This window comes from Sporothrix brasiliensis (genome assembly GCF_000820605.1).
Source record: "Sporothrix brasiliensis 5110 chromosome Unknown Cont21, whole genome shotgun sequence".
In the NCBI taxonomy this organism is placed as follows: domain Eukaryota; kingdom Fungi; phylum Ascomycota; class Sordariomycetes; order Ophiostomatales; family Ophiostomataceae; genus Sporothrix; species Sporothrix brasiliensis.
In genome coordinates this window covers 595,150-608,283 of record NW_024467140.1, presented here as the reverse complement: position 1 = coordinate 608,283, position 13,134 = coordinate 595,150, and the positions used below count along the sequence as shown (strand labels likewise).

General features: G+C 51.4%; 2 protein-coding genes across 2 annotated transcripts; both read right to left on the bottom strand.

Annotated features, from left to right (window-relative positions):
- Window positions 1–369: 369 nt before the first annotated feature.
- SPBR_05352 (mitochondrial import receptor subunit tom-22) lies at window positions 370–933 on the bottom strand (the record flags this gene model as incomplete). The annotated part of the gene is made up of 2 exons (XM_040763629.1): window positions 370–758; window positions 846–933. 2 exons carry the CDS (start codon window positions 931–933, stop codon window positions 370–372), a joined length of 477 nt encoding a protein of 158 aa, XP_040615208.1.
- A 578-nt stretch (window positions 934–1,511) lies between these two features.
- Window positions 1,512–4,737, bottom strand: SPBR_04615 (monovalent cation:H+ antiporter, CPA1 family; the record flags this gene model as incomplete). Its single annotated transcript, XM_040762892.1, has 2 exons — window positions 1,512–2,471; window positions 2,527–4,737. 2 exons carry the CDS (start codon window positions 4,735–4,737, stop codon window positions 1,512–1,514), a joined length of 3,171 nt encoding a protein of 1,056 aa, XP_040615207.1.
- Window positions 4,738–13,134: the final 8,397 nt, after the last annotated feature.

Here is a 13,134-nt window from a genome sequence, read left to right as displayed (position 1 = left end):
ACCGTAGAACGATAAATCGTAAGCGCCCTGCAATTTTAGTCTGAACGTTGACAGGACTGGAAGCAATGGACACAAGGCCTCAGCTTGGTTGTTCCAAGAAGGCGCGAAATAAAGAATCTCGGCCCAAGCTAAAACACATGTCGCCCGCATAACGCACAGGTGACACAATACATGGGCTTTTCTTCCCAAATTCACCCGCTCGATCGTTCTCAAAACTGCATCGGAGAGTTCGTATCAGGAAAACGCGCAGCTTCCTTGTGCCTTGCCTTTTAAATGTCCTCATTCCTGTTCCAGATCCATCCGTTACCATGAATCATCACCCACGTGGATTTTGTCCTCTTTTAAATTTTGCAGCATCCAACAAAGGCTTCACAGCGCTGGCCGTGCGCCAGAACCGCCAAGTGCGGCACCGACTTGAGAGGCGGTATCGCCGCCTTCCGGGCCCTCGCCTGAGCCGGCTGTTAGCAGCTCGCTGCCCATTTCACGCATCCGTTGCTCTTGCTCCATGGCCAGGATATTCTGCTCCTCGGCCCAAGAGAGTGCGAAGGGAACGCCAACAAGCAAGGCGCTCACAGAGATTGTCCAGGCGGCGCGACCAAGGAAAGTAAGCGTTGTACGCACAACCCGGTCGCCAAATTGGAATTTGCTGTAGAACCAACCGCGGGTAGTGGGTGGGATGATATCGCGCAGGGCGTAGAGCCGCTCGCCAAAAGTCTCACGGCTAGGATCGTAGTCAGAGTCGGTAGAAATTTCCGAGTCTATTTGAAAAGCAGGCCATACGTCAGCATGCAACAGCTCATACCCCCGACCGCGCTATTTAGCATCGTGTCTCTCATTTCACGTACCAGTATCGGTGAAATCCTCTTCCTCGTCGACGGCCCCAGCAGGCCGCTGCTGGAAATGCTCATCATCAACTTCGACTAATTGAACCATGATGACCTCCTGAGTACGTGCTTTCGAAAGAGTCGTGAATTGAGAAGCTGGGGTTTGGTTTGGCTGAGGTGGTTTGACACTCGTCGTAATATTTTGATGCTAGACGTTCAAAGCTGGTGAATGCGTAGCAAAATTTTTATCATGCTAAGTGGCACGTGATTCATTTAGCAAGGACGTCATTCTCGTTTATTAATATTGCGCTAAAATATTGTACTTGCTAACTCTTGTTTGTTGTTAGTGAACTTTCGGCCCGCGTTTTCAATTCTGGAACAGCGGGTAGGAATATGAGAGGAATTGCAGTCGCCCTATTCCGATAAAAAGATAGATGCTCATTTATTTTTGTTTATGTGGCTCCTTTCCTGCTATTAATTGCCTGTTGAGTGTACCACATAGCTTGAACTGGTTCTAAAGGACTATACATGTGTACCGGGCTGATCCTGAAGGCGGCGAAGCATTATATTGTCATATGTCAACAATCTTGCAATAGTTTACCAATCGAGAGGAAAGAAAAGAGATACTATAAAACCCGAAATGTTCAGAACACATTAAATCCCCTCTCCCTCCAAAGACTCCATTCATTAAGTCTTTCGCCTGTCTGGGGTGTCTGCAAAACGGATGCCGCGCCGAGCAGGAGGCACTCTTGGGGTGTCGTCGTCATCACTGTCTTCAGCTTGGTGGCTCGACATACCCAGGGCTGCTTCTCTCCGACGCCGTTCTGCGGGAGTTTCATTTGTTTCGTCGTTGCCCTCGTCCGAATCCTCGTCGTCATCATCGCTAACACTCTGCAAAACAGCCAAGCGACGACGTCTCTCCACGGCCGTCTCCGGTATATCGTCAGTGTTGTCAGACGGGCCAGCCACAGCGCGACCAAGCCGGGAGATGGTTGCTGTCTCAAGCTGGGCTGCAGATGAGCGCCGGCTAGAACTGTCATCCTCGCCGCTACCATCGTTGCCACCAACCTCTTTGCCACGGCGGCGTCGTTGACCATCACTCGTAGCAGACCCAGCCTTAGCGCTTTTGTCGGGGTGAGACACAACAATGTCTGGAAGTGTGATATCTTGCTTGGCGAGCGTTTTGATGGTATGAGAAGCGCTTGATTTGTCGACCACTTCACGTCTCGTGCTTTGGTCCAACTGTTGCATCTGCTTGATAAAACCCTCCTTTGTCATTCGCTGACCGACACCGCCGATAGTGAAGCGGATATGGCGATCGTCTTCTTCTTCTTGCACCTCGGCGACGCTCTTTTTTCGCTGCCTTTGAGTAGATGGCTCACCGGGACCGGTCCGTCCGAAGTTGATCCAGCTTGGCATTGCAGGCCTGCTAGATACTCGCGTCATTGGGTCGACATCATTGTTCGAGCCCTTCGTCTTTTCATTCCCCTGCTCATTTGCCTTTTCAGAAGGTCGGATCAAACCTCCCATGCCCATGTATTTGAGGCTGTGTGAGACCATATCACTACCTCCACCATCTTTGTCCCCCCTTTGCGGCGGTAGCTCGTACGTCTTGACAACTTCCCCGTCTTCGTCTTCGACAATAATCTAAGGCAAAACTAAACGTTAGCAACATGTAACTTTCTGGACAAAAGATTTGTACCACCCCTCGGCCTTCTACGCGGAGGGAACAAGAAGACTGTACCGTATTGCCAAATTGGTAAGCTCGAGCAGGTTCGTGTTTGCGCGTATCCTTTTGTTTCTCTTTTCTTTTCTGGATCTCGTCGTTTTTCCAGTTGCCGATCTTTTTCTTGATAGCATCGTATGACCAGGCAGAGGTTCCCGCCTCGGCTTTTAATGCCTCTGGGGTCAAACTCTCCTTGAGCTTTTCCACGTCGGTCCCTTCGAGAGGCAAACTGTGAGAATGTGTAGGTTCGACAGCGACGACTTCTCCCTGTTCCGTCTCGATAATAATATTATCGCCTTCGTCATATACATTGAGCCTTGGTGCAGAAGTTGGCGACACAGAGCCGTCAGGTCCTTCAGAAGACCCCCTTTGCTCCCGGCGGCCCCTCTTCTCCTCGTCGCTGCCTTCCAGACGTCCCTCTTCTTCTGCGACAATAGTTTGTCCAGAGCCTTGCGAAGGCTGTTCTTCCGGCTCATCAGGTCCAAGTGTCTCGGTTTGCAGCGGGGCACTTGATACAAGGGCATCGCTCGCTGGGCGTTGAGGGTAAATCGCAGACTGACTGATAGGCCCACCGGGGCCGATACCGTCGTCCCACTTCTTTCTCCGGCGGCGACTTGCACGCGACGATGCTCGGCTGCCTTGCTTGCTGGTACCTTCTTCATCTTTAATTCGTCGCAGGAATTGCCCAGGTATCCCAACAGGCAAAAGTGTGCCTGGAGGGACACTTGGCATTTTAAGCTCGTCTACGTCCGTATCCGACATGGTGCGTGCCTGAGAACGTGATTGAGATGATATGCGTGGCAGGCGATTCATCCACGACGGACCTTCCTCTGGAGCCGTGGTGTAGGACATTGTGATTGTTAAGGTATTGATCCGCTTTCCTAAAGTGAATACGGCGATGGACGACCCGTGGACGATAATAGACGAGACAACTAAAAATGTCGTGATGGGCCAAACGAGAGTCAAAAGCGTGTAATGGGGCGAGTCGGGCGGTGGGAGTTGGGACAGGGGTACAGGCGAGTCACTCTCGAGCTCGGCCCGAGCCATTATGGCGACAAAGATGGCACCAACACCAATAGGGCCGAAGTGACCAGCAAAGAGGGCCTCGCGCCATGTTTTGATGTCCGGTATCAAAGGCTTCAATGCAAGCATGATAGGGATACGGCGGAAAAGAATGACAAAAATAGCTATGATGGTGAGGCGCCAGGCGGACAAGCCAATCGACGTGTCGTTGAACATCTCCCAGGGAATGATAGTTCCGAGGTACACGAAATATGTCAGATTGAGCAACAAATCGATGACGTTTGATACGTGCGATTCTTCTGTTTTATGGCCGAACCATCCGTCGTTCGAGAAGCCCACGCCGCACGAGAAGCCAACCAGCAAATCATCAACACCGAGGATACTTCCAGAACCAGCGCAGAAAAGAGCCAGGACAAAATAGAACACGAGAAAGCTCTCGCGGTCGATGAGGTCATGGCGCTCGGCAAACTTGATGCCGTGGCGGGCAATGTAACCGATCAGGAATCCATAGATGGCACCGAAAATACATTCGTAGAGAATTGTGTACACGATCCAGTGGAAGGAAACCTCTCCGGCGTCGCGTTTGTCCTGGATGAGATAAAGCGAGAGGTAGATGAAGGGAAAGGCCATGCCATCATTGCATCCAGATTCGGCAGAGAGCAGATCACGCAAATGCTTTGGCACCCGCTTGGCGAACTTGCCCTTGCCGACAACAGACGACGCTAAGACGGGGTCGGTGGCGGTGACACAGGCGGCGATGACGAGGCTGTCGAGCCAGTCAAGGGGCGGTACCATCCACCAAACAAATAAAGACGTTACAAGCCAGCCGAAGGTCATCACAGGTACGAGGAGGAATATGACGGACTTCCAGTGGCGTTCCATGTAGAACTTTGGCAGTTCGACGCCAACAGCAAAACACTGGACGACGAGGACAATGCGAGAGAACTCGATGGTAACGATGTCGACATTTCCCCAAGATGCTGGGTCGATCAAGTCGGCAGCATGAGGGCCGAAGATGAGGCCACAGAGAGTGGCAACAGTGGCCTCGCCGATGTAGATGCGTTCCTTGATGATGGACGAGCAAAGCATGAACAGGGAGGTGAAGCCGCCGAGGATGATGTATACCAGATGGGGTTTGGTGACAGACAGGTGGGCCCACGCCATTGTCGCGGTTGTCGAGGGGAAAACGGCGGGGCCGGCGGCGCGGAAGAAAGGGCCGGCGTCGGTGACGGCCTAGCAAATGAGTAAACAAGCAGAGGAGCGAACTGGAGCTGTGCTCTTCCTCTGGCCGGCGCAGGCGGTGGAGTTCAAGACGTAGCTGCTGCGAAAGCAAGCCCATAGGGCAGCGCGGTGGGGAGAAACAAGATGTGAGCAGGACCGGTGCGTCCGGGTGCGCGGCAAGTGACGGTAAACGAGTCGGGAAAATACTGGATATCGGCGCCCCAATCGATCAACTCGGGTTGATGATGGTGCTGCGTTCGAGACATACAGGGGCGCAAACGAAATAGCGAAAGTGGCGGCGTGCGTATGTGTGAAGAAACGGGTCTGTGTGCCAGAGGGCGTTGAAGCAACAAAAGTAAGGAAGGTCGTCAGATAAGATTCTAGACTAGCTGAAGGCTAGGGCAGCGTGCTATTTGCGTTTTAGGGAACACGGCCGGCGCTGAATCGATCAGTGCATTGAAGTTTATAACTTCAAGTGCATGTAGCGCGTGTCTGTAGACGAAAAAAGGAAACCGGAAAAAAAAAGGGGGGGGACAAAAAAAAATCAAGAGGTGCTTTGCGTGGTAAAGCAAGTGACTCAAAATGAGAAGGAAGGAAAAATGCAAGAGAAAGAACATGGACTTGCGGGTCGTGAAACGCCAGGCAAAAAAAAGACAGGCGTCGAGATTGGATGGACTAGGAATATGCTCAGTATATTACGTTGTGGCGGGAAAGAACTGGACGCGCTAACGAACGAGGCTCCATTGAGTCTTTGAGGAAGCTGGGCCAAAACGACTTGAATGGGTATCGGGTTTTCATCTGCATGCTCTCGTGGCGTGTGACCAGACTAATTACCAAATACCTGCGTGGCGCTTGGAATTCAAACAAAGCAATACGACGTACGGATTACCCCGAACTTGTGACGGTACTACGACTAGATATTAGGACAAACAATAGCGCTGCCTGACCAAGTACGGTCCCTCCTTCCGTTGCGGACCGACAAAGTCTTCTCTACGTCGATGCGGACTATTCCTCTATTTGAGAGCAAGTTTGAATAACAACACCGACATGTGTGGTGAATAAGATACTCTTCGTAGCGACGTGATATAGCAGGTCCGGTTATGGGGCACTCCCGAGCCAGTACGCGTGGTCTTTCGGCATAGCCCTGGTGGTGGGCCTATCCGATTGCGATAACACATTCATTCCACTAATTTTGCGAGAAATAAGATATAAAAATGTCACTAGGTCCACGTAACTCGCTGCAGTCCTTCAACGACGCGTTGAAGGTCTCTCCAAGCCACGCCAAAGTTTCCTGGCCAAGTGTCTTTTTATTATCATCCCAAGTTCACCGGGCCAGCCAAGCAGCCAGCCAAGCAGTCAGCCAAGCAGCCAAGTGTCTTGTGGTGGCAAACACACATTGGCTACTCCGTACTTGTAACGTCGAACATCATATGGATCTTTGGTATTATACAAATACTTCGTACTCCGCCCTTCCCTCCATACACATGCTGCGTTGACCCCACCAATTCAACGGACCATGCTCATTAGAGACGCAAGATCAGCCCCGCCGCTGTAAGATAGTAAAACGAAACCGGCCACGAGGACGAAATGCCCATGAATATTTCGTGCAAGTATCGACACTTATCATCTCGGCATGTGCGAGCTTCATCTTTCGCAATTGTGAGAGCTAAAACACGACATGCAGGAACATCTAGCAAGATAGACATGTAGAGTCACTGCCATCCTACCAAATATTCCGTGAATATATGCTTTCCACCGGCATATCCTACTTCGTATATCGCATCCTAAAACGACCAGGACGCCGCGAAAGATACGATAACGGCGTGAAGAATCGCGCTTTTACTGTGTCGGAGTGCCGGTTTACTAGATTTTCTCACCGAGGCTTGCTGCATCCGGCTGCCGCCCAGGGATTGCAGGGCCCCGGCTTGATGGGCCCTGCGATTGGTATTGGGTGTTAATGTTGCTCCGAGATCGTTTTAGTAAAACCAGGGTCAAGAAACCATGTGCCCTTTCTACGGAGTACAAACACGCGGTAGGACCGTTCCACGTGCCCACACGCGAGAACTAAATGAGAGAGAAATGCAGAATAATCGACCTTTACGGCGTTTGTAATTACATCATACAGAACGCAAAACAAAAGTTTCTTGATACATTGGGTCTGACATTCCTTTACATTAATGCGGAGTACAAAAACATATTCTTTGGAGTACAGAGCACATAGTCAACTTCTCGTAGCGCTGGCTGTTATTACTGAATCTAACATCGACACGTGACTATTGTCGTGACTTGCCGTGTTGGATCACAGAAAAACGCGACGCGCTTTTCATTGTCAGTCAACCCCTGGTGGGCAGCCAGTGTCTTTCCTCTTCAGCTCCAGCCTCCACCCGGCAATGCCACAACAACAACGCACGACCATACTGTCCTTCATCCGAGTGTCTGCATGAAGACGGGTGTGTCAAACGTCTTGCACCTCCGACTTGCAGCTGTAGGAGGGGCCACACGACGAACTACCATTCCTCCTTCCATCTTCTTCCACCATTCCGTTTGCTGGTTTTGTTTATCGAGTGCCGTCTCTGCCACTGCCACCGCCATGTTCGCCCGAGCAGCGAAAACGTCCAATTCGGCAAGCGGGCCGGCTGCTGCGCCGTCCGGGAACAATAGAGCGCACCCATCTGCCGACCCGAAGAGGGCTCCATTGGCCGAATCTATCCCGAACAATGCCTCTATCAACGACTTCTACAGGCGACCTATTTCAGGCACATCGCAAGCTTCCACCTTCAAGCTACAACCGCCATTCAACCCGCCTAAATCTCGCCCAACGATTGCAAGCAAACCTCTCCAACACCGCTCGCAGAACGCGCCATATGTGGCCACGAAGGCTGTACATTCGAACACCGGTAGTCTCGCAGCCCTATACGGCAAATCCGACTCGTTTACTGCGGAACCGCCCTTGGCCGCTGCTCCAAAAGTGTGCGGATTGACAGAAGCAACTGAGGAGGAGCTGCGGGCACTCGGCGTCTGCCCAGACGATTTTGCCGATGACGAAAATCTTGACCTTGATATCCCGTGTCCTTTGCCCCTCACAAAGACACATGAAGCACCTGCAGCATCAGGTGCAGGCCCCAATCCATCGCCTCCTCGCCCATGCCAATCACCCACGCTCCACGCACCTCAAGATGACTTGGCATATTATGGTACTCACGTATCTTCCGTATCTTCGAAACGTGCCTCTTCAGACAGTACAGCCACGACCTCACCACAGCCGTTGACAAAAAGGCGGAAAATGCCAAACTGGTCAAAGACCCTACCGCAAGAATCACCTCCTAGCTCTGTAATGCCGGCGCCAAGACCTTTAGGAGCGATGTTAGATGCAACTGCCAGCGCAGTGAAGGTACAGAAAAAGCAGCTTAAGGGGTTATCAAGAAAACAGACAACCGCTGGGTTGGATAATTGTGGCCATGCCGAAGCTAAAAGCTCGCGCGACCTTCTCAGCGAAGTGAGTTCGCTTCCTAAGCCGCCTGGGCCTTTGACGCTGAGCAATGAGCAGCAGTATGTCAAAAACCTAGTTTGCTTCAAAAAGGCAAGCGTTTTTTTTACAGGACCGGCTGGGACAGGCAAATCGGTCTTGATGAGGGCAATTATCGATGATTTACGGACAAAATATGCGAAAGATCCAGAGCAGCTCGGCGTCACAGCCTCCACTGGTTTGGCGGCTTGCAATATTGGTGGCATGACGCTTCACAGCTTTGCTGGTATTGGCCTTGGCAAAGAAGACCCAAATACCCTCATCCGCAAAATCCGACAAAATCAAAAGGCCAGAAACCGCTGGCTAAAGACCAAGACACTCGTTATCGACGAAATCTCCATGCTTGATGGAGACCTCTTCGACAAACTCTCTCAGATCGGACGCACTATCCGTAAAAATGGCCGTCCTTGGGGTGGCATACAGCTCGTTCTGACCGGCGACTTCTTCCAGCTGCCTCCGGTTCCCGACCGAGAAAAGCGTGATGTAAAGTTTGCTTTTGAGGCCCTGACGTGGGGGGATTCCATCGACCACACCATCGGTTTGACCGAAGTGTTCCGCCAGAAGGATCCAGGTTCGTCATATGAGGAGCCAGCTAAACGTATTGGCGCTAGCAAGAGGAGATTCGCTAACAAGAAGACTCATTTTGGGAACAGAATTTGCACAAATGCTCAACGAAATGCGGCTTGGCCAGATCAGTGAACAAACTGTGCAGACGTTCAAGTCATTGTCTCGACCTCTTCAATTCGACGATGGACTCGAAGTGACAGAATTGTACATCCCACCAGTCCAGTGTCAGTCTCTTCATTGGCAAGCGCTTTAGCTGACTTCTGGTCTTCCCGTTCTAGATTTCCTACACGACAAGAGGTTGAGAACTCCAACGAACGGCGACTTCGCGGACTAAACCAAAAGTCCATGTTCTACGAAGCACTCGACACAGGGGAGCCTGCTCTACGTGAGAAGCTACTTCAAAACATGATGGCGCCGAAAATGCTCGAACTTCGTGTCGGTGCTCAAGTCATGTTAATCAAAAACATGGATGAATCCCTCGTCAATGGTTCTCTTGGCACAGTCGAAAAATTTATGACTGAAAGCGAGTACATCGATCTCAACGCCAGCTCTGTACCTGCTGACCCCGATATCAAGAAGAGGACAAGTATCTTGAATAGTTATCTTAACGGCGACACCTTAACAAACAATGGCAATGGGGGTGCCGGAAACAGTGGCCGTCTCTACCCCTATGTCCTGTTCCACGGCATAGGCGGTTCTACGCGCGGCATTCTTATACGCCCAGAAGAGTGGAAGTCTGAGCTGCCAAACGGTGTTGTCCAAGCTTCGCGCACCCAGTTGCCCTTAATTTTGGCTTGGGCTCTTTCGATTCATAAGGCTCAAGGGCAAACGCTGGAGCGTGTTAAAGTCGATCTTGGCAGGGTTTTTGAGAAGGGCCAAGCATACGTTGCGCTTAGTCGAGCCACAACGAAAAGTGGTCTGCAAGTACTGAGGTTCGAGAAACACAAGGTGATGGCTCATCCGAAGGTTATCGGATTCTACGGTAAGTTATCCAGCGCTGAAGCTGCTTTGAAGGGCAAGCACGGAAATGCATCTATTCTGGCTTTTACCAATCCGCCCCTGAAACATGAGACGGCCAGGACTGCGTATGGAACTGGTTAAAACGGATAAGGCTCAATGAGGCAATGTATTATGTGCACTTGTTTTTTTCAAGGGGGAGGCGACGTTCGGCGAGTTTTTACTGTATATTCTGTCAAGGGACATGTTACATATGCTATCACTGCATAGTCAATAGGCCTACAGAAAGGACTTAAAACTAATCAATTGGATTATTTGATACAACAACGGTCTGGCCATATATGTATCTCGGACCTCGAAGCTCGGACAGTGTGTATATAATTTACACACTGTCCTCTCTAGAGAGCAAAGGAGTAATCGCTTTGGTTTGGCGCATGGCTTGAGCTAGCCTTACAACTATGCCCTACTCCGTACTCCGTATGTTCAAGAATGCTTTCCCTTTTGAAATCATCCAACAACTCAAGCCCCCGTTCTTTCTGCAAGAATAAGCCTCCCGCGCCAAACCTGGTTCGTTTCCAAGTTGCTAGCTCTACCTTTGCTGTATCGGTCATGTTCCTCGACCTGCGGCAAACAATTTACCAAGAACGGCTGCGCAACTCTTTCCTGCCACCTCCAGTTATACAACAACAGCCTTAGCCATGGCAAGCGAGTTTCTGCAAATGGTCGTGGTAGTAGAGCTGCGGAACCCACCCGAGCGACTGTACGGATCGGTGACAGACTTGGAAGCTGGTCAAAGCCTGACGCTCAGCAATGGTGCGTCTTATTTCTCATGACATCGCGAGCCAAACGTGAACTTTGCTCCTCGTCCTCTTCTTGTCTCTTTCCCCTTCAGCTTCCATGTCCTAACGCACTACAGTTTGGTCCCTCAATAGCCACACTTGGCACCCACAGATTATTGTTGACCCTGGGAATATTGCTGAAATATTCGATGCCAGTAAAGACCCGCGCTACGCACATTCTCCGCCTCCTATGGTCCCCGCGCCTAATACTGAACGTATCGCCGTTCCAACCCACACCACACACGTTGAAAATAAGTCTATTACACCTGTACTCGGGGACCCGGCTATACTCTCTTTCAAGCCGCTTTCAGAACGGCCGGCCTCCAGCCTCAGCCAGAACAGGGCGATGAACCAGACGCGCCACAGCGCAACGGGGGAAGCCAGCTTCCCACCGCCAACATACACTGTCGCGGGAGTCTCTGTACAAGAGTCATCACTCCATGACACCCCTGTATCTGCAAAGGGTGCAATTGGGAGCACTCTGGAGATCTCTAATGGTACGCCCGAGCTCTCAGACAAAGTGAATGCAAATACCAACTACGCTGTTGCGGGAAATCCTGTCACTTCTTCGATGCCTGTTCCACGCATTCCGCAACACGATGTCACACCAAAGACGCGAAGGCGCCAACGCCAACAGCGAGGAGCCAAGAGTAACGAGGCGAAAGGGAGCGTAAACCTGACGCCGGAGCGGTCGAAACAGCTTGAGAAAGGGAAGGGTTGGCGAGATACACCCATGCTCCAAAGTACCGCTTCGTTTCAGCCTTTCAAATCTCTAAAAAATTCCAGCAAGCGACGGGAAAGGTCCAACCAGGATAATGGGTGGGCGTCGGAGGACGCAACCGACGTACAAGAAATGGGCGATTTCGACTTCGAAGAAAGCCTAGCGAAATTTGACAAGCACGCCTTGTTCGACCAGATGCGCAAACATGACCAGATCGACGACGCTGATCGACTGGTCACACATAACCGACAACCAGGTACCGCTGGAGGAAAGAATTTTCACCACACGGAAAATGTTCTTGGCTATTCCTTACCATCGGTCACGATCGCGTCAAAAATTGTCCCGAAAGAACCACGGTCTGTGTCAGAGGACTTTTGGAATAGCGAGGCCGACGAAACGCATACGGGGGGAGCACCGGGTGTCGGGGCTGCCAGCAGGACTGGTGGAGGGGACCGTTTGAGGGGCCGCGATTTGGGAAGCCGGCAAGGCTCGCGGCGGAGCGACAGCAAGGTTTCAAATACGCGGCTGTCCCAATCACGGAAAGCCAGCGGCGCCGGAACAGGTGGGCAAGGCCCATCAAGGGTCAACTCTATTGCTGTACGTTATCACATTTATCTCTCCAACCTTTCCGCTCCATTTTCTTGCATATCCGAAGCAGGAAACTTATATTTTGGTGCTTTGGTGTGTGCTTGTTGCTATTTTCCATACTCACGCCAAAACTCACACTGTTCTCTATCTCTTTTCATTTAGCCGCTATCATCCGCAGTTTCTACGACGCAGCACTTTTATGTCCTGCCATCGGAGCGGCGTCTTGAGACCGTTTCGGCACTGCAGATGCTCAATCTCGAAAACATCGCGCATAACGAGCTCGGCCTCTCGGAGGACATGATGACAGAAAATGCTGGTCGTGGTATTGCGGAAGTGGCTCTCGAGACTCTTTCTGACCCTGCGAACAAAATTCGTTTAAGGCAAGCTGACCTACATAGCAAGGAGACCTCTACACCTCTTGCACACGGCGGATCAGCGCCAACAATCGTTATCCTGGTAGGCAACAACAAGTCCGGCACCAGGGCCGTGGCTGGCGGCAGGCATCTGCGAAATAAAGGGATCAATGTTATTTTATGTGTTGTCGGCATTGAGCGAGGAGAACGTGAGTTATTAGACGACTTGCGCCAGCAGATTCGAACATATCGAAATTTTGGCGGCCGCGTTTACAACAAAAACGGTCTGTTTGAGCATCTTCGGAAAACAGTTATTCCCACACTCGCCGGTGATACACCGCGAAGTGCTGTAAGCGCCACTGTTCCCGCAGTCACGCTGATTATCGATGCACTTCTTGGTATTGTCGTATCCTTCGACGAGCTACGGACCGGGGATCAAGCTACCGTCTACGAGTTGATGGAATGGGCCAATCGAAACGAAGCTTTCGTTCTAGCAGTCGACGTGCCTACCGGCATTGACCCAAGCTCTGGGTATGTCAGTATCATTGACGGTGCGCGGCTCTACGTGCGGCCTCGTTATGTCATTGCTTTGGGGGCACCAAAGCGTGGCCTTCTCGAAGCGATGGCTGCTGCAGAGTTAGGAGACACAGCAGCGATGGATGCAGCCGATGACCAATCACTCGATTGGAGGCTTTTTGTTGCCGACATAGGCCTAGGAGCGGCAGTTTGGAAGAAGGCTGGCACAAAGATTCGCCGTGGTATCGACTTCGATGAGAAATGGGTGCTAGA